This window comes from Natator depressus, chromosome 1 (genome assembly GCF_965152275.1).
Source record: "Natator depressus isolate rNatDep1 chromosome 1, rNatDep2.hap1, whole genome shotgun sequence".
Taxonomy (NCBI): domain Eukaryota; kingdom Metazoa; phylum Chordata; order Testudines; family Cheloniidae; genus Natator; species Natator depressus.
The window spans coordinates 250,385,511-250,409,060 of record NC_134234.1 but is presented as its reverse complement, the minus strand read 5'-3'; the positions used below and the strand labels follow the sequence as shown (position 1 = coordinate 250,409,060).

Below are 23,550 nucleotides of genomic sequence, written 5' to 3'. Positions count from 1 at the left end.
GCAGAAGGGCACCTTCCAGCCGCACATGTGCGGCGGGGCCGGCGGCAGGGACAGCCAGCTAGGGGCCCGTGGGCTGTAAATACCGGACCCCCCCCCCAAGGCCGGGCAGCCCGGCTGAGTGAGGGGCCAGGCGGGGCCGGTCTCCTCGGCGGCCGCACAAAGACGGGACTGGTCTCCCCGCCACCCCCGGCCAGAGCCGCTTCCCAGCCCGGGGCCACCGGCCAGGAAGGGGCTGCCCAGCACAGCTCCAGCCAGGGGCTCCCCGCCAGCGGGTGCCCGCTGTCCCCGAGCCTTGCCTGCCCCTCGGGGGGCGGAGGGGGGACTTGCCAAGCGGGGCTGCAGCGGCGCCTGTTCCCCGAGTGCCAAATGTGCCTCAGCAGCCGGAGAGGGGGGTGAGGAGGAGGAGGAGGAGGAAGGAGAGGGGAGGGAGGGGGTCGGGGGCGCTGCGGATCCCCACCCCAGCGGCGCAAGGGCTGGTGCACAGCAGATGTGGGCAGAGCGGAGAGGCGGCGGCTGCGCTCCCGCGAGTGCCCCCCGCGCCGTGCCGCCGCCGGAGATGGAGGGCGCTGAGCTGGATGCTGGCCGCGGCCCCGCTCCCCAGCGCTGCCTCTCGTGCGGCTCCCAGCCGGGCGCCGCCGGCAAGGGAGCCGCGGCCCTGGAGGAGCCGGCGGAAGAGGCTCCATCCTCCGAGGTGACGGCGGCGCCGGAGCTGAGGAAGCAGCAAGGGGTGAAGAGGCATCATCACAAGCACAACCTAAAGCACCGCTACGAGCTGCAGGAGACCCTGGGCAAGGGCACCTATGGCAAAGTCAAGAGGGCCATCGAGAGGTTTTCGGGCAGAGTGGTAAGGCAGCCTGAGCCGTTTTTCTTATAGCTTCCCAGAGGGAACACCGCTCCTCGGGTGCATCCTCCCAGGAGCTTGTTAGAGACCAGTCCCCTGAGCGTTATCTCAGAGGAGGTAGAAAGGAAGCTGTGGCATTCAAGAGGTGCCCAAGCCACAAAGCTTCGAGCTGAAATCTCCCCAAAGAATGGGAGAATATGAACCCAGCTCTTTGGGGGTACTGGTACCCATTATACAGCTAGCTATGGAGTTTGGGACTCCATCGGAATAGCCTCCAAGTGCCTTTGGAACCAGTGTTTTGACTCCAGCCAAATACTTACGATGAGGCAGTTATATACTTGGGCATATTTACCTGGCGCCAAATGATATTTATGATTGGAATAAAATGTGTATTTTTGTTGGCCTTCACAGATGTGGCTGTCTTCACCAGGAACCTTACCTTTATTTCTAAGGGTGGAAATGTATAGTGCAGGCAACTTGCTGTGTTCCCTAGCTAATTGAAGTGACCTTCAGAATGGTGTCAGAATATTAAGTGTTATTTTTAAGTGATACAGTGCAGTGATTTGTTGCAGTTAACTTTTGTGATCTGAACTTGGCTGACACCTAAAAAATGCTGGGACTGCAATCCAGCCCCATTGATTTTTACAGTCCAGTTCATGGCTCAGTTTTGTGGGATGGCTCAAGACCTAACACAGCCCAGAGGCCACCCTATAATAACTGGAATCCAGCAAGTCCTCCCACATCTCCTTCAGCCTCATACACAGGGGGACTTGTAATGCATCTGAAGTAACACACACACATTGCCATTTGTTTTTCAGTTGAAATACATCTCCAGTAGTAGGGTGATGGTACAAGATGCAGGGTGTGCATTAGCGATTGACTGCTCAGAGACATAAATGCTTTTCTGAAGACACCTTAACATAAATTTCATTTGCGGTTGACTGATTTTCAGCAGACTGTACAAAAGCAAGACATTGCCCTAGTGACACAAGTTTTGTTTCATTGCTGTTTTTGTTTTGGTTGGCTGCAAACCTAGCACATACCCAGAGGAAGAAACAGAAACTGCCAGTGAGGTGGCTTGAATAAGGGACATTTACTTTACAACTAGAGCTATGTGTCAACAGTTAAAATGAGAGTTTCAACCAAGCTGTACAACTACATTATGTGTTCTTTCATTTTACTAGCTCATTTGGAGGCTGGCTAAACAGAAACCAGAGATGAACATCTCTGCACATGCTCACTTCAAGTACAAGATTTTTAATGTTTGCTGTCTTGGCTGGTCTAAAATTTCAGACTAACAGAAGCTAATGATCTCTATTATGGAGACTGATTGTTTTAAAGTCTGATGTTTTTTAGTTGCAAAAAAGTAAGAAACATCTATTTTTTAAACTTGAATAACTTAAAGAAAGATGTTGAATGGGCTTTAATCAGATTTGTTTAGGGGAAAGTCCTCTTCTGAAAAGAGATGAAGTATTTCAAATTTCAGTCTGATCTGAATCTTTGTGGCTGAGGTAGCAAAGCTTGGGGAAATAGGGAGAAAGGGTGAAAATCAAAATACAGCTGGATTCTTAAATGAAATAAAAATGTTGCATGCAATCTGTCTACCGGTATTTAGAATACTTACTGGAGTATATTATAGCTTAATTTTATATTGTAAAATTTAATCCTTGCCACATGGCATTTATTTTTATTAATTAAGCTACATTCAATTACAATATAATGTTTTTGCTTGAACTCTCCTGTTTGAGCACATGTGAAATATCTGCATTTTGTCGGTTCTAAAGAATTAGAGCTAGTGGCCCTGAACCCAACCAGACATGAAGTTAATAGAAATTACTTTTTTTTTTTTTTTTTCAGTTTCCACCCCCGACTCTCGTACTTCGAGCACTAATTTATCTCACAGACCACTTCACCCACAAGAGGAGAATGCAGCAAAAGGGGGCTGGGTCAGGAGAGACACAGGGTTTTCATTCAACTTTTTTTCATTCTCATTTCTTTCTTCCCTTCTATTCTCATTAGTCATCAGTATTTATGGCATCTTTGAAAAGGCTTGAATAGATTCATACTGTGACCAGCAGGGGATGCACAGAGAGCAGTGTGGCAGGCACCATTCCATTATGTCTTAAGCACAAATTGTCCAATAACCAGAAGCTAGGTTTCAAGAGTCCCAAGGTCACTCTCTAACCTGGCTGTTTGCTTCCAGTCATCTTTTTTCACTCAGCAGTATGTAAATAGTTCAAGCTGTATGGCAACAGATTGCAAACCTGAACCTTGGAAACAACATTACATTCCCAGTTATTAGCCCTGTCCAAGTGATCTGCGCTAACATATTTGGCCTTTAAAAATTTTTATTAGCGAACAAGCAATTTAGCTATACAACATTTTGCTAAAGATTATTGCATGAGTAGTCAGACTTTAATATAAAATGTAAGCTTTGAATTTTGCATTCAGTTGTTTCTAACTGTAATAAACAACTTAACAACAAAGTCAGTCGACAGGTTTGACAGGCTAAGAGTCTGATTCTGATCTCACATTGCTGTAAATGAGAAGTAACACCACAGAAGTCAATGGAGTAACCATTGACCAGCATAAGAGGAGAATTGAGTCCTATAAATGGCTCAATCCTGCCCCAACTAAAGTCAACAGCAAGTCTGTATTGACTTCAGTGGGAATAGTATTTGGCTTTGATTTAACAGGCTATGTGTATTCAGTTTACCATTTTGCACTGAAACATGTTCACAAAGTGTTCTGAAAATAAAAACTGCTAGGTGGATTGTATGATATATTTAGTTTGTTGCTAAAAACAACTTATTTGAATGTGTACTAGTTAACGACAGTCACTACATACAACGTTGTGTGTTCCATGAAACAGATAAATTAATATCCCAATATGATGTTTTGGGGCACGCTGTTTTCCAAACAAGATTTCCTTATTTAGTACTGGGTGGGTATAAAATTCACACCTTATGATATCTTAAGTGAAAGTTCCTATAAGTATAAGGGTGATATAGGAGGATATAGAAAGTCTGTGAAGTAGCATGTACATTGAAATTCCTGTAGGTGTTTTCTCCGCTTGTCCTCTTGCACATGAAAGCAGCAGAACAAAACTTTGCTCATGTACTATAATCAGTATGGGTTAGCCAAGGAATCCATAGTTATAATCATATAAGTGCAAGGCATGCTAGGTAATGGTCATATGTGCCTGTACAGTACACGGTGCATAATGAAAGGAAATTCTGCAAGATGCTCATGCTAGAAAATGCTTGGTTTGAGGATAATTACCCTAAATTGCTGATAGGGCCTTTCAACCTTAACTCCATCTTTAAGTAGTTTTTTTCTGGGATTACATATAAGCCAGTAAATGGTATTCTGCTGATATGGTGTATGTTTTGGTTAATATCGGCAAAAGAAGGTCTAGTATTGTGAAACATGGCAAGAATCCAGATGAAAGCCTGTTACATTGCACGATGCACTCAAAGCAGAGCAGAACTTGATTTTTTTAAAAGGAGGCACATCCAGAGCCCCCTGCGTGTCCACTCATATGGGGGTTCCCTCTTGTGTCATCATTCAATTCCCGCTCCATACCCCAATGTCCCAATTATTAATAACACTATATATTGTATGTAACAATTTCTCACGCACCCACTCTCCAAGCACCCAGTGTCTGACCCCTTCAACATTCACTCACTGGAAAGATTTTTCGTTCTGCAGGGGCCAGGGGTGGGCTAGGGGAGTGGGAGCGGCAGCAGGTAATTTTTAATCTGGTCCCCTCCTGAGAGTCAGGGCTTTTATCTTCCTCCTGGCCAACAGAGGGCAAACCACATAGTTCTTCTCTCCCTACCCCTAAGACAGGCTTATTAGTCTGAGAACTGATGACAGGTTGCAGCACAACATAAAACACAGGCATTTCATGCATATTGGTACATGTGTTTATATCTTATTTACACTTATGTATAAAAGTGCACCATGCAGCTCTCAATCATAGGGACGCTGCCAAATTAAATTTGGCCCCAAATTTACATCCTATAAAAGCAATCTCTTGCAAAATTTTAGATTGTTTGAAACATTTGCACAGTTGAAAAAATTCCAATGAAAAAACCTTGTTTCAAAACAAATCAGCATTCCCCTGTGGTGCTGGAAACTCAGACATTGCTTTTGAGAACCTGAAAGTGAAATGGTGTAAACAAAGGGAAACTGGCTTCATTGATTGTCATTGCCCTGACAGAGAGAAGTGAAAAACATAAATAGTGACAAGTAAATTGGATTTTTTTTTTAAAGTTTGGTCATTTTAATAATTAGGGTCTTATTTGTAACACAGATGCATTTGTTTGTTTACAACAAGATTTCTTAAGTGGAGTGTGTCCCAATTAACAAGATAAGAGTGGTTGTGCAGATCACAAGGAGTAGTGTCCCGATTCTCCATTCTGCTGAGTTGATCTCCGTGTAGGAATGGAAGGGTGGGAGTAAAGGGGTTGTGCACCACTTCAAAGCCTTCTAGTATTCTTGGCTCAGTCAACATTCTGCCCAGTCCTTAGGGCTATAGGGCTGCTCTAACGTACACTGTGCTCTGGTTGCAGTGGCTGTAGGCTGAGACTCGCAGCGCCCACTCTTCCTTCTGTCTTCTGGCATGCCCCATACACAGGGAACTGAGAAGGGTCTGGTGCTTAGCAGTTCCAGTAGAGCTCTGTGGCAAGTGGGGAACCACTTTATGGCAGGTCCAGTTTATGGAACTTTTACATCAGCAAATTACATAATGTGTCTGTCAGACAACCCATAATTGAGCCTTTTAGGGGTAGATCAGTAATCTATTACAGCCAGAGGAAAAAAAACCTACATTAAAAGCAAGTTAATGTTGAAAAGTCAAGGACTCAAAAGTTAGGAAATGTCAGTGGTAAAGTTGTCTGTGGAACCTTAATTCAGCTCTCTTGTATGCTTCATTTTAATTACGTGATCACGTACTGTTTTATCCACAGGACTCCTCCCTCATACAGTGAATGGGCAGGTCAATATTTATTTGTATTCTCATTATTCCTGTGAGGCCCTATGCATTATTTACTACACATTATTCAAACCAAATACAGAATTATAAATTTCCTTATAACTTTTCTATAATGCTCTCATTGTAGTAACTTAGTTCATGACAAACATTCATTAATGTGTCTTTGGAACACTGTTGTGATGTGAAGTGGTATGATTATTATTCCCATTTTACGCATGGAGCAGAGGTTAAATCCAAGTGTCAAAAGTGTCAGCATACTTTGGGTGCCCACTTTGAGATGCTGGGACTTGACTTTTTCAGAGTACTTAGCATTTTATAGCACTTTGTATGTTCAGAGTAGATCTCCTGTAGACGTCTGTTGCTGTTCTGAGTGCTCAGCACTTCTGCAGATCAGACCCTAATATCTCAAGTCAAGCACCTAGAAAATGAGGAACACACAGTGGCCACCTGTAAATGTTTTGGCTTCATTGACTTGCCCAGCATCATACAGGAACTCTGTGGCAGAGGCAGGGATAGAATCCAGGTCCCCAAGGCAGCATTCAAGTGCCTTAGCCATGCGATCATCCTTTCTTTTCTTGCAGTTCCCTGCCTCTTTCAGTATGTACCTTACAACTTCTGCAACAAATGAGGCAGGGATCCAACAGACAATCCCCTTTACTACTCAACCCTGGTTCATTCCTAGAGCAGTCTCTCTCCCACTTGGCTCCTGTGTCTCACACCTCTTCCTTCTCCTCTCCCTGTTCCTTACACATTTCTCAAATGTGGCCACTGTGGCCGCATGCAGCCACCAGGGGGGGTTTCCTGTGGCCATGACAGCCTTCTGGGGGAGAGGGCAAAGCAGTGGCCTCTCCCTGCAGGGTCCAGGGGCTCCAGGGGACTTCAGCCCCTCCCCCCCTTCAGCCTCAGGACTCTGGGGGTGGGCTTAATCCCCCTCCCTTCCATCTTCAGCCTTGGGGCTCTGGCAGTGAGCATCGTGCTTCAGCTCTCCCCCCCCCCCCCTTTCAGCTGGCTCCGGGCTTCAGCCTCCTGGGGTGGCAGCAGGGCACCAAGCTTCAGCCTCCCCCACCCTTGGCTCCAGCTGTGGGGCTCCGGCTTTGGGCTTTAGCAAGTCTGATCTTACAAGGCACCATGGTAAAGAGGCATGGTTCGGGCTAAGCCTAGGGTGTGAGGCCACAGAAAGGAGCTTGGGGCAATGTGGGGTGGGGGAAGCAGCAGGGGCCAGGGACATCCATGGAGGGCGGGGGGAGGCAGCAGGGGCCAGGGGCATCAAAATAACTATACCTTATTAAATCTGCAAAAAAAAAAAACCACCTTACATAAATAAATTACAATGATTTGGACAAGTATATGTGCATATTTATTTGTTTTGCCTAAAGTTAATTAAGTATGTTAGGAAAATTTGTCAGAGCAGCCGCCAGCAAGAGTTGGTGGCCACACTTAGAGACCACCAAAAATTTTGTTGTGAAAACCCCCTATCTGCATTCCAGTCAAGCTGCACTCTCCTCTTCTATACTGATGGGGAACAAGCTGGGGGAGCATTGAGAGTGCAGGAGAGAGAGTCTTCCTGCTCTCAGTTCCTGTGTCTGGTGCCACAATGGGACCTAGCAGTTGAGTGAAGCAATTGCAGGGAAGGTCTGAGCTCCTGCAGTCCCAGGATGGAGCATGCTCAGTCTTTCTGCGGAGACAGTGCATACACGCTCCACTTATCACACAAGAGCTGTGAGGGGTTGCAGCATGCTCTGTGCAGATGGAATCTTTGGCAAATTTAGCTCCAAACTCTAACAACATTCTATTGAGCATGTGCAAACTGAGATTTTTCAGAGGCTTATGACTTTGATAAATTTGGGCAAGGTTCCATGGAGATGAGAGAAGGTACATTCCTGACACCAGGGAGACCCCCTGCTAAATTTCGAGTTCCTGCTCCAAAGCATGGAGGTGTTAGAGCTTAGTGAAAAAGTTAAGATTTTTTTTTTTTAGCATGGGCAAAACAACATTTTTCATAACCTCCTTGGAAATGGCTGAACTGCTAAAACTTTCCAGCAATATTCATCCTGAGGCAGATACCCAGCATGGAAAAAATTAGCAGTCCAAACAATTAAAATTTGGCAAAGATATAAGTAACTGAAAACAGAACCTTATAACAGTAAGTGTCAGGCATTAACTCTGGGAATTGCTACCTGCACTGCCTATAATAAGCCTAAGCAAATTGGCTTTGGGGACTGATTTTTGTTGTTTTGTTCCATCCCTACTTATTACATAACTTTGTTCTAAAACAGTGGTATAAATATTTCCTAATTAAATCCAATGGTGTGTTGTTTATTTTTGCTTAAAGTCCTTCTTAGAAAGTACCACAAATTTATTACAGTGGGAAATATCATGAGGTAAGTGTCAAATGGCTACATCTAACCCTCACTTGAGTATCTGAAATGTGCAGGAAGGGGCTGAGTTTCAGGAACTGAAAGCAGAAATTGATTGTCCTGTATTCTGCCATCCTTCCTAAAGCACAGCTCTCCAGATCCTCAAACTAGAGAGATTAGATCAGAAGGGGTGCTCCTAGCTAAAAATAACTTAAACAAATGGCTGAAAAATGTAGAAGCAAGTTAATTTGGTGAAGTAAATATTCTGTAAAAGTCTGCGTCAATGAGTTGCCAGTAAGGACTCAGAGTTGTCTAAATATGTTAGTTTTCACAAATCTTTTAGCTCTTTTAACTCAGTCAGAGGCAGATGCTCACTCTGATTCCTGGGTGGACGTCTGGTGGGTGGCATTTACTGGAGGACTTTGGATCTATAAACAAGTGAATGGATTTCTAGGCTCTGGGATCCTATTTCTGGCTCTTCCGCTGACTTGCTGTGTGATTTGGGGCAGTTCAGTTAACTTCTCTGTGCCTCAGCTTGCCCATTATAAAATAGGGATACTGCTACTTTGCCACTCAGAGAAGTTGTGTTAATTTATGGGCCAAATTGGCCCTGATTTACACCCCATGCAACCTCACTGAAGTGAAATTCATGATAGAATTTGGCCTACTGTTTATAAAGCAACTCTCAGTTAAAAAATGCTATAAGTGCTAAGTGTTGTTGCAAATGGTTTCAAAACACCATGTGTGAGAGAACCCAACAGAATGAAAACTGTACAAAATCTCTTTTGGCACATATTGTTCAAATGTATTGTGGTGTTCGGCTGTGTGTGATTTTATTTTTGCCTAAGAATTACAATTATGATATGACATGTGGAGAGTGTTTTCATACATATTCTAGTTTGAGCTCATCTATGTTGGATAAAGATGTCTGGAACTTGCAGTTCATGCTAAAGATTGTTTATTCATTATAGAATTCTAATCACAGTTACTCTGTGAGTCTGGTTTTTTTGTTTTTTTTGTTTTTTGGTAAATAACTAGAAAGTTTTTGCTAGATTGTAGAGCCAATAAGCAGCAGGTGGTAGCCACAAAATACCAGAGGAGAAAGTCATACATGGGTTAAAAAACACTGACAATATTTGGTAAACCTTGGCCACAGCCAGATCCACATGCACAGATCCATGAAAATCAAAGGAGAGAGAATGTGGGAAACATTATAGTGCCCTTATATCACACACAGATCTGTTGACATTTTTCTCTTGTTCTTTTCCCCCAGAAGGCAGAATTTGGCCCTACATTGCCAGGGCATGCACCTGACTCTTAAAAAAAAAAAAATTCTTGTTCTACTTCTTTGTTTGAGACACACTTCTTTGCAACTCCAAGTATACCCCATATACTGACCAATCAGAAGTGTAATACTAGATATGCAAATTAATTGGTTGATGCATCTTTTAGCTATCTTTTAACAGACAGGGATACCATATGTGTCTATTTAACAAACAAAACCAAAAACTGTTTCCACAATTTGCTAGATATATGGCCAACAGTGAAAAAACTACAGAGCAAGGTAAAAACTGCATCTGTGTGTTGTTATATTTTATGACCAATTCACTAAAGCCATAAGTGTATCCAGGCTTTCAATAGTGTTCTCCTGCTGTTGCTTCCTGTACTCCCTGGCTATAGAATCAGGCACTGTGGCTCTCATTTGTCTTACCCACATGAAAGCCTTTAAGCATCTGTGAGTTATGATTTGAGAAGGATCTGCTTTTTAAACAGATTATATTTATCACCATGTCTGCACAGACAACATTGTACATTGTATAAATTAGAAGATCCTAGACCTTTGAACACTAGGGGGCTGGGTGAGGTATTCCATGAGAGTATAGAGTCTGGCCATACTGATCAAACATCCTGGAATCACACCAAAAATACCAGATGTTTAATTCATGTAGAGGCCCTCCCATCACCTTTAACTACATGTTCAAATGGGGAAAAAATGCCTGAATGCAGTCGTCCCTTGCTGTGGTGCTGTCTAATTTCTAATTGCAGCTAAATATGATTTTTATACCAATCACCATGTGTACAAATTAAACAATCCCCAAGTCATGCCATTAAACTAATATGGATTATTGATATTTGTAATATCCCTGCTCTCCAAGAACAGATAGCACTGCTACTAGTTTTGATTGTTCCCAAGATATCAGACCTTGTAACTGCCACTGGTACAGGATTGAATACAAGTCCTGGATCTTGCTTGAGTGTGATTTTTCAAGTCCTGTTCTGACACACGGAGGAAAGGAATAAAATATTTTTATGGTTAGTTCCTTTTATTTTAAAAAAATGGCTGCTGTGGGAAAAGTGCTTGACAGGATTGGAATGTTAGGAGCAGTCCTGGTGGAATTAGATTTGTGAGCCAACTGTAGGTAAACTCAAAATTGCAAATTAAGTGCAGTTCATTCCATGGTTTGTAGCTTATTTCATGGCCACAGTCCATTCCTTGGCGAAAATGATCACATGACCATCATCCTTCTATCCCAGACCAAAAGCTTTTTTAATAAAGAGTTAATCTTCCATTAATACAACAATTAATCCCTAGGTAATTCCCCAGTCATCCCTTGCAACCTACAACAGTTGTTCCTTGTCCACATTACTTCAGCAACATCCACACCACAGCATTCTTCCCTCCACAACCCCGTCGCCCACTGCACACCCCACATTTTTTCACCTTCCATGTTGTCTCCCACATCCCTGCTCAGCCTCTCGTGGTCTCCTTAAATGGGCCATTCACCACCTCCTCACTCCCAGTGGGGCAGTTGTATAGTGCACTGGGGAACCAAGGAGGACAAGAGGTGGGATGTGGGGGAGCTTGATGGTGATTGAAGATTCGATGGGAGGCAGGAGAGTGACTAGGGATCCCACTGTCTCTGTGATAAGGCATCAGTGCTTCAAGGGCTCCCTCAGGCCTGTTACCTTGGCTACCTGGTAGACCAAGTCAGCAGCACTGGGTAAGCCCTTGATGTGCTGGTATTTTGGCATAGAGGCCCGTAGTGATCTTGGCACTGCTGCTGGCATACTGGAGAGCTCAGGCAGTAGTACTGGAGGAGCCAAGTGCCTGAGCTGAGGCACTGGTGCTTGAAAGACTCCCCATGGTGCGAGTGCTTCAGTGTGTTGGAGAGCTGAGTCAGCAGTGTTTGTGGGGGTGGAGAGGGCAGGGTGTCTTTAAGCACCAATGCCTTGGCACAGACACAGTGATTTGTACATACTTGACTGAAAAAAATAGAACATTTGTTTGTCCTACGAAGGATTATTGTGCCAAAGTTGGAGACTAAATTCAGTCATTAAGATATAGAGCAGAGAGATTTTGGTCCTGCTTTAGGTGGAAATCACAGTGCAGTTTTGACAATGGAGTTGCTACTGACTCCTCCAGACTATATTTCCCATACACAGAAAAGGGATCTAATCCCTACTATAACTACCAATCTTGACACAATCCTAATGATGGACATTCTAGAGACACCTCCATAATATTCACTGTATTTGGAAGAGATTTGTTTAATTTAAAAATGAGTCTGAATATTTTCCTTGTAGAACCTGCTTCATAATTTAGCAATGAGTTTAGATAAAAACATCTCTGCAAGGCAGCATGAACTTTAGGATTAGTGTTTGCTAACGATAATAATTGAAAATAACTGTTTTGTTTGTTATTGATACAAATGATTATCCCTATTTAAGCAAAAGATAAATGAAGAAAAATGACCATGCATCATTTGTTTAAAAAAACAACCCACTATCATACACATTTGGAATTTTTGTTTTGTTTTTGTTGGGCTTTGCAGAAATAAAGTCATAATGTGTTTTGGTTCCATATTGGGGTTTTTAATTATGTTTGTCACAAGGAATGACATACTTAAAATAGTGTAAATAGTGTAGTCCTGGAATTTAGAACCCTTGCATCTGTAGTTAAATCTGAAATGAAGACATACCTCATAATCACCTTTGCAGTGTTCTGCGGTTTGTTGTTCCAAGTGGAACATTTTGGCATAGGAAAAAGTGACCATCGGGAGAATACTGAAGAGTGAAACCTCCTTGGTAGCTGAATGCTCAGCAGGAGGGTAGGTTGACTAACACTACACTCCCTGAGGCTTGAAGTAGTTGCATACCGATATGAAATATTATAGCCTGTAAAAATACCAGCTAAAATACAGTACTACTACCTTACCACAAGAGTATTTAAAATACATTAGAAAGCAGTACAGTTGGACCTACACCAATGGGTAAAAACATTTGATAACTCTATTGTGATAGCAGTGGTTAGCTAAACATTTGTTTGTTTGATGTCTGGGCTATTTTTATGGTTCGTTGGTCCCAGTCATCTGAGAATGAGCTTTAGTTGACCTTAATTAACCCAGATAAGGGTGTACATGAGGGGGGTACTCACCTCCCTCCCACAAGCAAAGAATATTTGAACCTTGTCTCCATTGCGTTTTCCTGAGCAGCCTTTTCTTTATATAACCCAACTTTTCCTCCTTCATTTTTATGTATAGGCTTTTTCTGTGGTGCTTGTCATCACCATAATGTCGGAGCACCCCACAACCATTAACATAGCCTTGCTACATCCCTTTGAGATAGGAAGAATTATTTCCCCCATGTTACAGAAGGGGAAATGAGGTCTGGTTTGTACTGAAAAGTTTTGCCAGCACAGCTCTATCAGTTAGCAGTATGACAAAATAAAAACATACCCTTAACTCACACAGCTATGCCAGCAAAAGCCCTACGGTAAACACAGTTATACTGGCAAAAAAAGTCTGTTTGCTGGTATAGCTTATTTCATTTGGGGGAACTGGACTGAGCCATACTGTCAAGAGGTTTTTTTTGCTGGCATAAGCTGCGTCTCCATAGGAGGGTTTGACGGTATAGCGATACTGGTTTAGTTATACTGACAAACCCTTCCTAGTGAAGACAAGGCCTCAGGCAATGAGAGATTAAGTGACTTGCCCAAGGTCACACGAGAAATTTGTGGCAGAGCAAGAAACAGAAGCCCAAACTCCCAAGTGCCACTCCAGTGCCTTAATAATAAGCCTAGCCTTCTTCTACTTGACTGTTTGTGGCAACTTCATACATCCTAGGAAAAGGCTGCACTTCCTCTGTGACAGGGAAAAGTGAGTATCTTCCTTTGAGGCTGTAGTTGTATCCCCTGAGCACTGTAGATGTTAGCTTTTCTTCCACCCACGGACTGTCTCCTCTTCTTCATGCCCACACCCTACCCCATTATCCGCTTAAGTCGTTAAGACTCGTAATGAACAAGGGGCCTTCAGCAAAAAAAATTGTGCAACATATTGGCAGCCAAGTGATTGGCTGGCCCTCTTTTTCAGCAACAGTCTTATTCTGAGTATAATCCAAGAGTTTTCTATGCATCTCTTTATTTCAGTGACATAAGTATCGTCTCAGTTCATCCTGTCTAGCATTTCATTATAAAAATGTGTTCTAACAGGACCATGAAATGCTTCATTGTGGAGTGAATATTACCATAGAGGAATTCATTAGAGAAAAGAATTTCATTATGTACTTTAACCTCCCTCCTTCCAGCCTTCCTCCGATGCGAAGAAACCTGTGTAGTTATGAATGTTACCAGTTATCATTATTCCCTCTCCCTGAATGTAAAACAGAAAATCACATTCCTCGAGACAGCTTTGGGCCAAATTCTGCTCTTGGTTACACTTGTAAGCTGAAGAATTTTGGCCCTTTGTTTCAGTTGATGTATTTGTTTAATGCAGGCAAGGGCTAAATGACACACTTGAAAGCAATCTGTGTTATTGTCTGTAGAGCAGAGCTTGTGTTTTATGAACTGGCTGATCATAAAGGCAGCATAAATCATGTAAAGCATTCTCATTTGCTTTTTCTCTTTTTTGCAGATGGGGCTCATAGAGTAGAATTGCAGTCAAATGTCTGCTCCAGGATATTTTAGTTGAGCTGTATGAGTCCATTAAACAAATGTAATGGCTTTTTGGAAAGAAGTGCTATGTGTTTCAAACCAAATGTTTTACATAGAGAACATCTGGGTATTACTGGTGTTTGTGTGTACAGCACATCAGACTGCAGCCTTAGCGAGCTCAGTTGGGAGGTTGCCTGGGATGTGGTTGTAGGATATGACAGTTCAGTTGTTATAGGGAATAATTTGTATGAAGTATTGCCATAAACTGAATGTTTGGCACAGGCAGCTGTGTCTTTGTTTCACTGTACACCCAAATTCTTCTCATTATCTGCCCAACAAAGCCCTCTATGACACTTTAACAGCATATTATATAAGCTAATTTAAATGTTGGCTCATTCTGAACTATGGTATGCACATTAAAGTACATTTCAGAAAGCAGTCACAGTAAAAGGAGGGCTAAAATTGCTTCATTTTCAACAAGGCAGCTCTGTTAATCTTTGTCATGGATTATCTGATGCAATTGAGAGGTTAATGCTGTGCTTGCACACGTTAATATAGGATTGAGCTGGAAGTTATCAGTATTATAGTGGTAGCCATGTGCATTCTTGTTTTTAGGAATGTAAAAATGCAAAACCAGGAAAACACAATGCATGGTTTTATCCAGGGGCTAAAAAAAATGGACTTAATTGGTGGTGTAATTCCACTGAATGTAATGTATTTGGTTTTATTTTAGCTAAATCAGGATTAGTATATTTCTAGGACATGGAGCCAATAATTTATGCAGAAAATGTCACAAATGTTTTTATTTAGGATCTGTTTTAAAAATTAAATTATTTCTGCCACTTAGCAAAGGAATGCCTGGCTCAAATGAGATGAAAGCAGTTCTGAGCTCCAGAGTAGCAAAATGCAACCTCCTCCTTCAGGGTAGTTTAAGTAAAAAGTTAAATAAAATGGGTTAGGCAGTGGCTAGCTCAGTCCCTCATGGACAGCAATTCACATTGCACAGCACCACTTAAATAGTTCTACACAGTATGACATGATTTGTGGTATTTTCTGGGATGAAATTCTGGACCAAGTAGAATGAGAGGGAATTGTTCTCCACTCTGGGGACGGTGGTACATCCAAGTCTGTGTTAAGGTCACTGGCAGGGTGAAGTGGGAAGCCTGCGTTGCTGCTGGTGCTCTACCTAACTTTTTGGCAAAAGGATTCCAGAAATCTGAGTACGGACTCTCCCTTGTTCAATTGACTCTGGCTAAGGCAGATGCCAAGAAAAGGGGGTGTGCGTGTGATGGGGGTGGGGGCTACAGTCTGAGTGAGATTTCACAGTCCGAGTGAGTACATAGCCAAAGGCTTTTTTACCCATTCCTTTGTTCTGGGTTGCCTCTTTTTCAAATTTCATTCTCCCCCAACTGTTCAGAACAACCACCTTGATTTCTGAACAGGGAGAATAGGTACCCTTCTCTGTGGCTGTAAAATTGCTTGGTAACCAGCTGCTAGATCTTGTGAAAGGACAATTCATTCTTCACCCTCCCTGTCACATCTTTGTCCACTCCAGTTCTACTGTTCCAGGAAAACCTGAGCTTGGTTGTTTCTGTATTACCCTTCCCACCGAGCCATTAGGTGGCCCCTCTTATTTACTTTTGATAAATAGAAAGGAGCAGCAGCAGGTCCCTCTGCTTTCAGGGATACAGATATTTCTTAGAAATCAGAGAAGGATGGGAAAAAAAATGTTAACAATTCCCTTCCTCCCTCTGTAATAATTCCATGGAACTCTAATAATTTCCAGGATGGTCCATAACCAAAAAGGGCAATTAAATTAATACCATTCAGGCTGAACAAGATGAAACCAAAGTAGAATTATTACAAAAACAAGAGGGGAGTTTAATATTACAGAATGATCTGCAGACCTAAAACAAAAGGAAACTGGGTGAGGTTTAACTGACAAAGTTGCCAACATTTGAAAATATTTTCCAGGGTCAGTTCTCCAAACAGGATGGGGGACTGTGGGTTACTGGGCCCCCAATAGAGGATTGTATCTGCAGCCTGGTCCATTTTAGATTATTTTAGAAAATTGTTATAATTTAGCCATCAGGGCCTCAGAGTTGATACTCCTGTGTGATAAACTGAAGCCCCTACCCCTCCCTCTCCATTACATACCTTTGTGTACCTTATATTATATTCCCTGTACAGTACACCACCCCTTGTATCATAATTGCTACCCACAATTGGCAATCCTAAAGCCTGAATTTCCTGCACATCCAAAACTCCCATTGACCTAACTGGAAATTTTAGATGCTCACGAAATATAGGTCTGGGCCTTGATTAGCACAATCATATCCCAGGAATATGGATTCTTTAAAAATAAACTTTCCAAAGAAAACTTCTCCATGCTGTGGCGCTCAGACTGAAATATTAATCTCTTTTCCCTTTTAATTAATTCTCATCCTGCTTCTAAGACCAACAGTGCTGGGGGAATAAAACAAAATCCATATAAAACCCAGGATGAGCATTGTAAAAGCGTATGCATGAGCACATAACCACCCCCCTGGCATTTATACTGTAAAATTACCTCTCATTAATGATGGAGAAGAGAACCCCCAAAAGTCTGTGGTTTGATGAGCATACAGCAGTCCTGATGCTTCTCTGAAGCTATAGAGACCCTGTGAACTGGTGCCCTATTGCGTCAGCACCTCCTTTTGGTCAGATGGAGTGTTGCACATAGTCTGTTCAGTTCAGCGGGGCAGTCAGTCCACCCTTCTTGTCTGAATCTCTGTAGTCCTACCCTGCAGGCAAAGACATTAAATTCTGTCTCACTGGAGTGTATGGGTTTCCTCTTATGTTTGGCAGGGGTTAGCTGGTCCTTGTCCTCAAGAGGTCTGGAACCCCCTTTGGTTCTTAAGTTTCTGTTGAGGGATAGGTTGGAGAACCCAAGCCCACCCACTCAATTGAGTTCCAGCTCAGGGCCCTCAACCCTGGCAGGCAGAATCAACCCTCAACAATTCTTCTGCTGTACCCTGAGCTCCATCCTACCTTGGTTCTATCGGTTTCTGCAGCCTGTGGTCATCTGTTCTCTAGGGTGTTGACCCTCTGGGACAGCTTCTCACCAACTTGCTGGCAGGACCTATTTTCTCTGGTCTACTGCCTCCTCTGGCAGCCACCCCACCCCTGTGCTTCTCAGCTCTTTTATTCTCCCAGCTGCTGTGAGGCTGCCAATCAGCATTGGCTGGTAGTTCCTGCATTAACTCATTCGTTGCCAGGCCAGCATGGGGTCTATACACCCCATGACATGCCCCAAAAAGGGTCTTGGGTCCATTATCTTCTCACACCATTCTACCTGCTGTGGGGCCTTATGGTAAACCTTAGGCTGCTGCAGGCCCTCTTTAGTGCATTAGGGGTGTGGCCAATAGACATGTTTCCCTCTTTGTGGCATACTGAGGGGAGGATGGCAGACCTCTTCTCTTAGTAGTGTCTTCAGGGAGTATGTTTTTCCTCTCAATGGTCCTGCTCCCATTGAAGTCAAGGGCAAAACTCCTACTGACTTCAATGGGAGCTAGATTTTGATTGTTTAGAGGAACATTCAGTGCTTCTCCCCTACTGTCTTTATTCTGAGAGAATGCTTTGTAGATTACTCCTTTGTTATCGTTCTGTCAGAGAAAGCCAAGTATTTTTATCATCATGCCCATGCCCATGTAATGGGCCTTATTATTAAGATAGGTTTAATGATCTTAGTGGCAGTATATAGTAGAGAGAGAAAACAGGGTGAAGAGTTCCCTTAATGTAAGCGGTGTTAAACTTGTCGATCCTTATCATCATCATCAACTGGACCTTATGGTTGAAAGGAAAATGTACCTGCAGGTAGGTCCTTGGAAGATTCTAGTTAATTGTAAGAAAGAGTTTTAAAATCATCCAAAACGCTTCTCGTTTTGTGTGTGTCATTTATCCAGCGTCTTTCACCTAAACATAAGCCAACGTATGTTACAGACATTGCTAACTGATGGAGTGCATTGTTGCAACTGTTTAACACACACAACAACAGGATGCAAGTTTCTAAGAGGATGTGAATAATATTTACGTTTAAATTATGGGGTGGGGGCAGGGGGGGTGAGTAGTAGACAAGGAGAATATATTCAAACTGGAGTTTTGCCAAAACACCAAGACTAGGACCCTTGTGCTTGAGAAAAGTGTAAGGGATTTTTTTAATGACCACAAGTGACCAGCATCTTGCTTTTACATTTCATCCCAAATCAGCACCTCCAAAGAGAGAGTGCCCTCTAACATTATGCTTCAAGACCGATTCACAATGAAGATGTTGCCTCCTGAATCACTAAAGATCCTTTCTACTGCTTCAGTTTGGCATTTTTCATTGTATCATTGGCTATGGTAGCTGAGAAATCAAGCCTCAAAATTAATTTTGAAAACTGTCTTCCAGTATTTGGAGGAGGAATCTTTAGTAACCATGCAAAACTGAGCACAGTGATCATGGGACTTGTGAATTATTTCACTCTCCTTTCCCCTGATTTGCCAGTATTTTAAATTAGTAATAAACATTCTGCACGTGGACTTGCAGACCTTAAAGGACTGGCACATGAGACACTTGAAGTAAGTTTTCCTCCCTTGCACATGTTCTGGATGGTGCTGTGCTGTGTTTGGAAGCTGATCAATAACAAAGATTTCACAATTGTAACCTTATTCAAACTATGATATAAACAGACATTGAAACAGATGCTACTAGGTTTTTTTCCTACTTATAAGTAAAGTCAGCTTTTTTTTGTTCCAACAAAATTGTAACCTGGAAGGAAAGCAGTTAGACATTGTGGAATCCCAATTCCTTGTTGCATTTGGCTTTAGTAAATGTGGAAGCCAAAAATAAACATTTGCTTGGCAACTTCACCAGAAGTTAATATAAATGCAGTTTTTATCCTTTCAATGAAAATGGCATTCAGTATTGGTTAACATTTCTTAAGGAGTAGTGACTGTGTCATTAAGGTTGTAAGACAGTTTTTATTTTAATTCCAGTTACGGACCTATGGTGCTTACCAGAAAAAACCCCCAAACCCTCTCCCCCCATCTTTTTTACAAGGCTTTCACATGTCCAGAGGTGAACTTTCTTTGAAAGTTTGAAGGTAGTTGAACAGGATGTTTTTGAGTTATGAGACTATGGAAACGAGGTGGTTATTCACTTTTTAGAAATTGTTCTGTTATTTTGTCCATTCTCAACCTAAAAACAACTGGATGTAAAACTTCAAACTCGTTTTTTTTTAAACTAATCTCCTTAGGAAGTATAGCATATGACTTTTTTTTCAGGCTGGAGTACACAAGGTTTTAGGTATTAGAAGTAGCATTTTTGGATGTTCTGACAGGTCTTGGCAACAGGTACAGGTTTCATTCCAGCTAATGTAAGAATTCATTTAAAAAAAAAATCCAGCCCTTTTTATTAGGAAGCTAGGCTTCAGAATTCATCTTACAGTCATCAGCTCCAGGGCACCTACCTTGAGTTATCGCCCCTGTCAGCTCACACCTTCCTCACTAAAGACGGCACAGGTAATGTTGGATCTCTACTCTTCAGTAGCTCCCCACGCAATTACACTTAGAGAAAGTAACTTCCCCAGTTCCTGAACTGTCATTGCTCTCCACCACTCCCTCCTGCGGAGACGGAGTCTTTGTGAATGAGGTGGGATGGGTATTACAGAGTTCAAGGGAAAAAAAGGAAAATGGCAGGAACTGTGTCTTCTGTAGGTACCACGGCAAACTTGCTTCACTGTTGACTGTGCCAGAGTGGAGTGTTTCTGGAACTGCAGTGGTATATTATAACTGATACAACATGGGTGGATATCGAGAGGACGGATTAATGTTGATCCAGCATTTGAAAAATTGGATAACACTTAAGTCCTAAGAATGTTTATGATATACTTATTCTTCCTTTTGAACATAACTATTGCAATATAGAAGTGTATTATCGCCATATTTAAAATAATACTTTTTGGGGGAAGGTGGCTTTCTTTAGAGTTGTAAGGTCCATCAATTTATATGTTGGTTTTGGGATGTGAAGTCTTCTGTGGCAACTGGATTGAGACTACCAAATTTAAGAGCTATCAGATGGTAACTGATTTAGGCTGGATTTGAACCAGCAATAATCTAGAAATAGAAGGTTTTATTGCTCTTTGACTGAGCCCTCCAGACAGCCCTTTCCAAGATCCACTGCATAGGGATGGAACACGAGTAACCAAACTGCTAACCCATATTTTAAGTCCTGTTGGGAAGAAGATTTATGCCAGACCAGATGAATTGCCTTTTATTTCTGAGGGTAAATCAATCTTGAAATGGTTGATGCAGAGCTGTCATTTCCAGTTGGAAATAATGAAAAGACAAGGCAGGGCTCCTTCCGAATGCCAAAAGAATGGGTCTGTCCAGGGAATTTTAGTCGAGGATGCACAGTAAAAATATGCCAAGCAGCATTTACACAGCAGACTGAGGACAACAGGTACCAAACAATGAAGGGATGTAAATTTTCCAGCAGGGCATTACTCAGGAAATACGCACATAAATCCTGTTAACATGTACCATGGACAAGGATGAGGGCAGAAGGGGAGGAAGGGTGTTGCACAATATGCCTCCTGTCACCCACTTTGTAAATGTATAGCATAAATCTCTTGGTCTGATTGCTTCTAGTGCTCAGTATACCTGGTTACTTACACAGGCAGTTTTTTGAGTCTGTGAATAAAAGAGGCATGATAAAGGCAATGAAAATCAACCTAATATTTCTGAGTCACAATTCCTCTTCTGTTGCTGAGTCACCACTCATGATATGATAATGGCATTTACAGCCAACAAAATTGGAAACGAAGAAGTAAAACACAGATAAAAGTATCCTGGCTCTCTCTAAAGGCACAGGCACACAATGTCTCATCTTATGCAAATAAAATTTTGATTTGACATTTATCATCTAGACCCCGGACTTCCAGTGCCTGAGCAGGAGAGAGTTTCTCGACAGGCAGAGATATGGTAGCTGTAAATCAGCTTCAGATTTGGAAAATAGAATCTTTTTATATGACACGTTGGGATGTAGAAGATTGAAGCAGATGGTTACAGATGTTCTGTTTTTACCATACTGAATGAGGTTTCTGTAAAAGTTACCTCACCTTTTAAGAGAGAGAAATCAAAGGTGCCTACTTAACCTTTGATTGGCACGTGCATGCTTGCCCTTATGTGATTGTTGATGCAGCTGCTGGCTCTCAAACAACAGCATTCGTCTTTGGAAACATCCATGTAATGACATGAACAAACACGCAAATAAAAAAAAAAAAAAAAAAAAGCAAAAGCCCTGAGGTTTAAATCAGCAGGGTTCCATTGGGTACAGATTGCACCATTGCTTGCTTAGAGGAAAGAATTTAAGCAACTTCCCTGATTATGACACAAGTTTGCCAATCTGCTAAACAATAGAGTTGGGTAGCTTATAAATAATTAATTAGGATTTTGCTGCATGATTGTCTCCCAGGCAGTGATCTCCATGGAGATGATTTAGCTTGCAGGATCTGAAAAGTAACAGACTCCAAGATGATGGTACTGTGATGGCCTCACTCTCTCTGCCCCGCAAAAGGAGAACACTCGGAGATGTATCTGTCCAACGTACAAGGCCAGGCACTAATTTTACAGCAACTCATATAATGTCTTTTTATCCGACTTTCCACTCAACACATGAAATGTTTTCTATGTCTCTTCAGAAGCCTCTTGTAAAACAGTTTTTCGTTTATACTGACTATGGCCTGAAGTCAGATTGCCAAGAGAGCTGTACTTCTGCATCTCTGGCTAAGAGCAGGAGTATGGCCCAGGAGTTTGGGAAGACACATAGGAGGGGGCTCTAGGAGAGGAGATCTCCACAAGGATGCCCCTGTGGAGTTCTTTCCTGATTGTTCACCTTCCCCATGGAATAACCCAAGGGATCTGCCCCCAAACCTAGCAGATCCAAAAAAGCCCTTTACCTAGCTCTGATCCCTGGTGCTTCCCTGGACCCTGGCAGAGCAACTCCAATGGAATCACACTTGCAAGGGCCCCTTCCACCCCAATCGACAGCAGCTTCCCCGGGGGGAGGGAGGAGGCTCCATGAAAAATATAATACAGTCCCAACCTTTATTATTTTTTCTGACTAAGCTCCAGGGGGCTGGGGGAGGAACATGTCTCCTCCTTCCTCCCCCTCCCACACACACTGGCTCTACTCCTGGTCCACTTCCTTGCATTTGGTCCACCCAATCTGTAACTCCACACATAGAACATAAGAACGGCCATGCTGGGTCAGACCAATGGTCCAACTTAGTACTCCCACCCAGCCACTCCCCTGTCCCTATGTGTCCCTGTCCCCCTTCTCCCTGTCCCCATGTGTTTCTGTGCCCCCGCTCAGACACCTTCTGTCCCTGTGTAGCTCTGCACCCTCTCCCCAATCACCATGTGGCCCTGCACCTCCCTCCCCACTGTGGCCCTGTGCCTCCATTCCCTTTCAGCTCCTGTCCCAGTCTGTCCTCCCCCACTAGCCCTTATGAGCCCCTGTCCGACCCCCCAGCAGCCCCACACTGTCTGTCACCCAGTAGCCCCTGACTCCTGGCCTGGCCTGACAGGAGCTGAGTAGAGGGCAGGCCTTTTCTCTTCCCTAGCTGGCTGGGAGCTGCTGCTGCGGTCTATCACCACAGCACCCTCTGGTGGGCAAAAGGCAGAACTGCAGCAACATTTCAGCAGAAGCTTTTAAAAACTTAAAAATATGCATAGCTCATTAATTATGCACACGCGCAGTAGCACAGAATTCCCCCAGAAGTAAACTAGCCCAGTATCCTGGCATCTGACAGTGGCCAATGCCAGGGGCTTCCAAGGGAATGAACAGAACAGGGCAATCATCAAGTGATCCATCCCCTGTCGCCCAGTCCCAGCATCTGGCAGTCGCCACTGGCTCCTGACCTACGTCTTCCATGAAGTCCAGAGGAGGGGAAACAGAGCCACAGAACTGGCTGGACCTGACTACTTCCCATCACACAGTGATGATCCCCTCTGATCACAGATTTGAGGAAGTGGTGGCCTGTGTATACTTTAAAACACCCCCCACCCACCCACAGACCCCAAAAAAGAAGCAAACCCTATTCTGCTTTAAATAACCCTTTTAAGCTGCATTTTTAACATATTTCTTAGTGACAGTAGTTGGTCTTCCTCCCTCAGGGGATTGCATTCTCTCCCTGATGTCATTTCCCCTGCACTCTTAGAATGCTGTTGCAGTAATAAATTGGAATTTGCTCCACAGCCTAACTGGGACGCCTAAGAGGTTGAATCAGCTTAAAATTCCCAGCCTCCACAATGAAATGGAACAGCTTGTGAGCACACAGATGGATCTTTCTTTGTTTATTTTTCAAACACAAAAATATTCTACAGAATAGAAGATAAGTTT

General features: G+C 42.9%; 1 protein-coding gene across 1 annotated transcript in view; it reads left to right on the top strand.

Annotated features, from left to right (window-relative positions):
- The first annotated feature begins 487 nt into the window (after positions 1-487).
- The window catches only part of NUAK1 (NUAK family kinase 1), a 59,685-nt gene continuing 36,622 nt past the window's right edge, over positions 488-23,550 (top strand). Inside the window, exon 1 of the mRNA XM_074941023.1 lies at positions 488-844. Within this exon, the coding sequence (XP_074797124.1) occupies positions 488-844 (357 nt within the window). The remainder of the gene's footprint in view (positions 845-23,550) is intronic.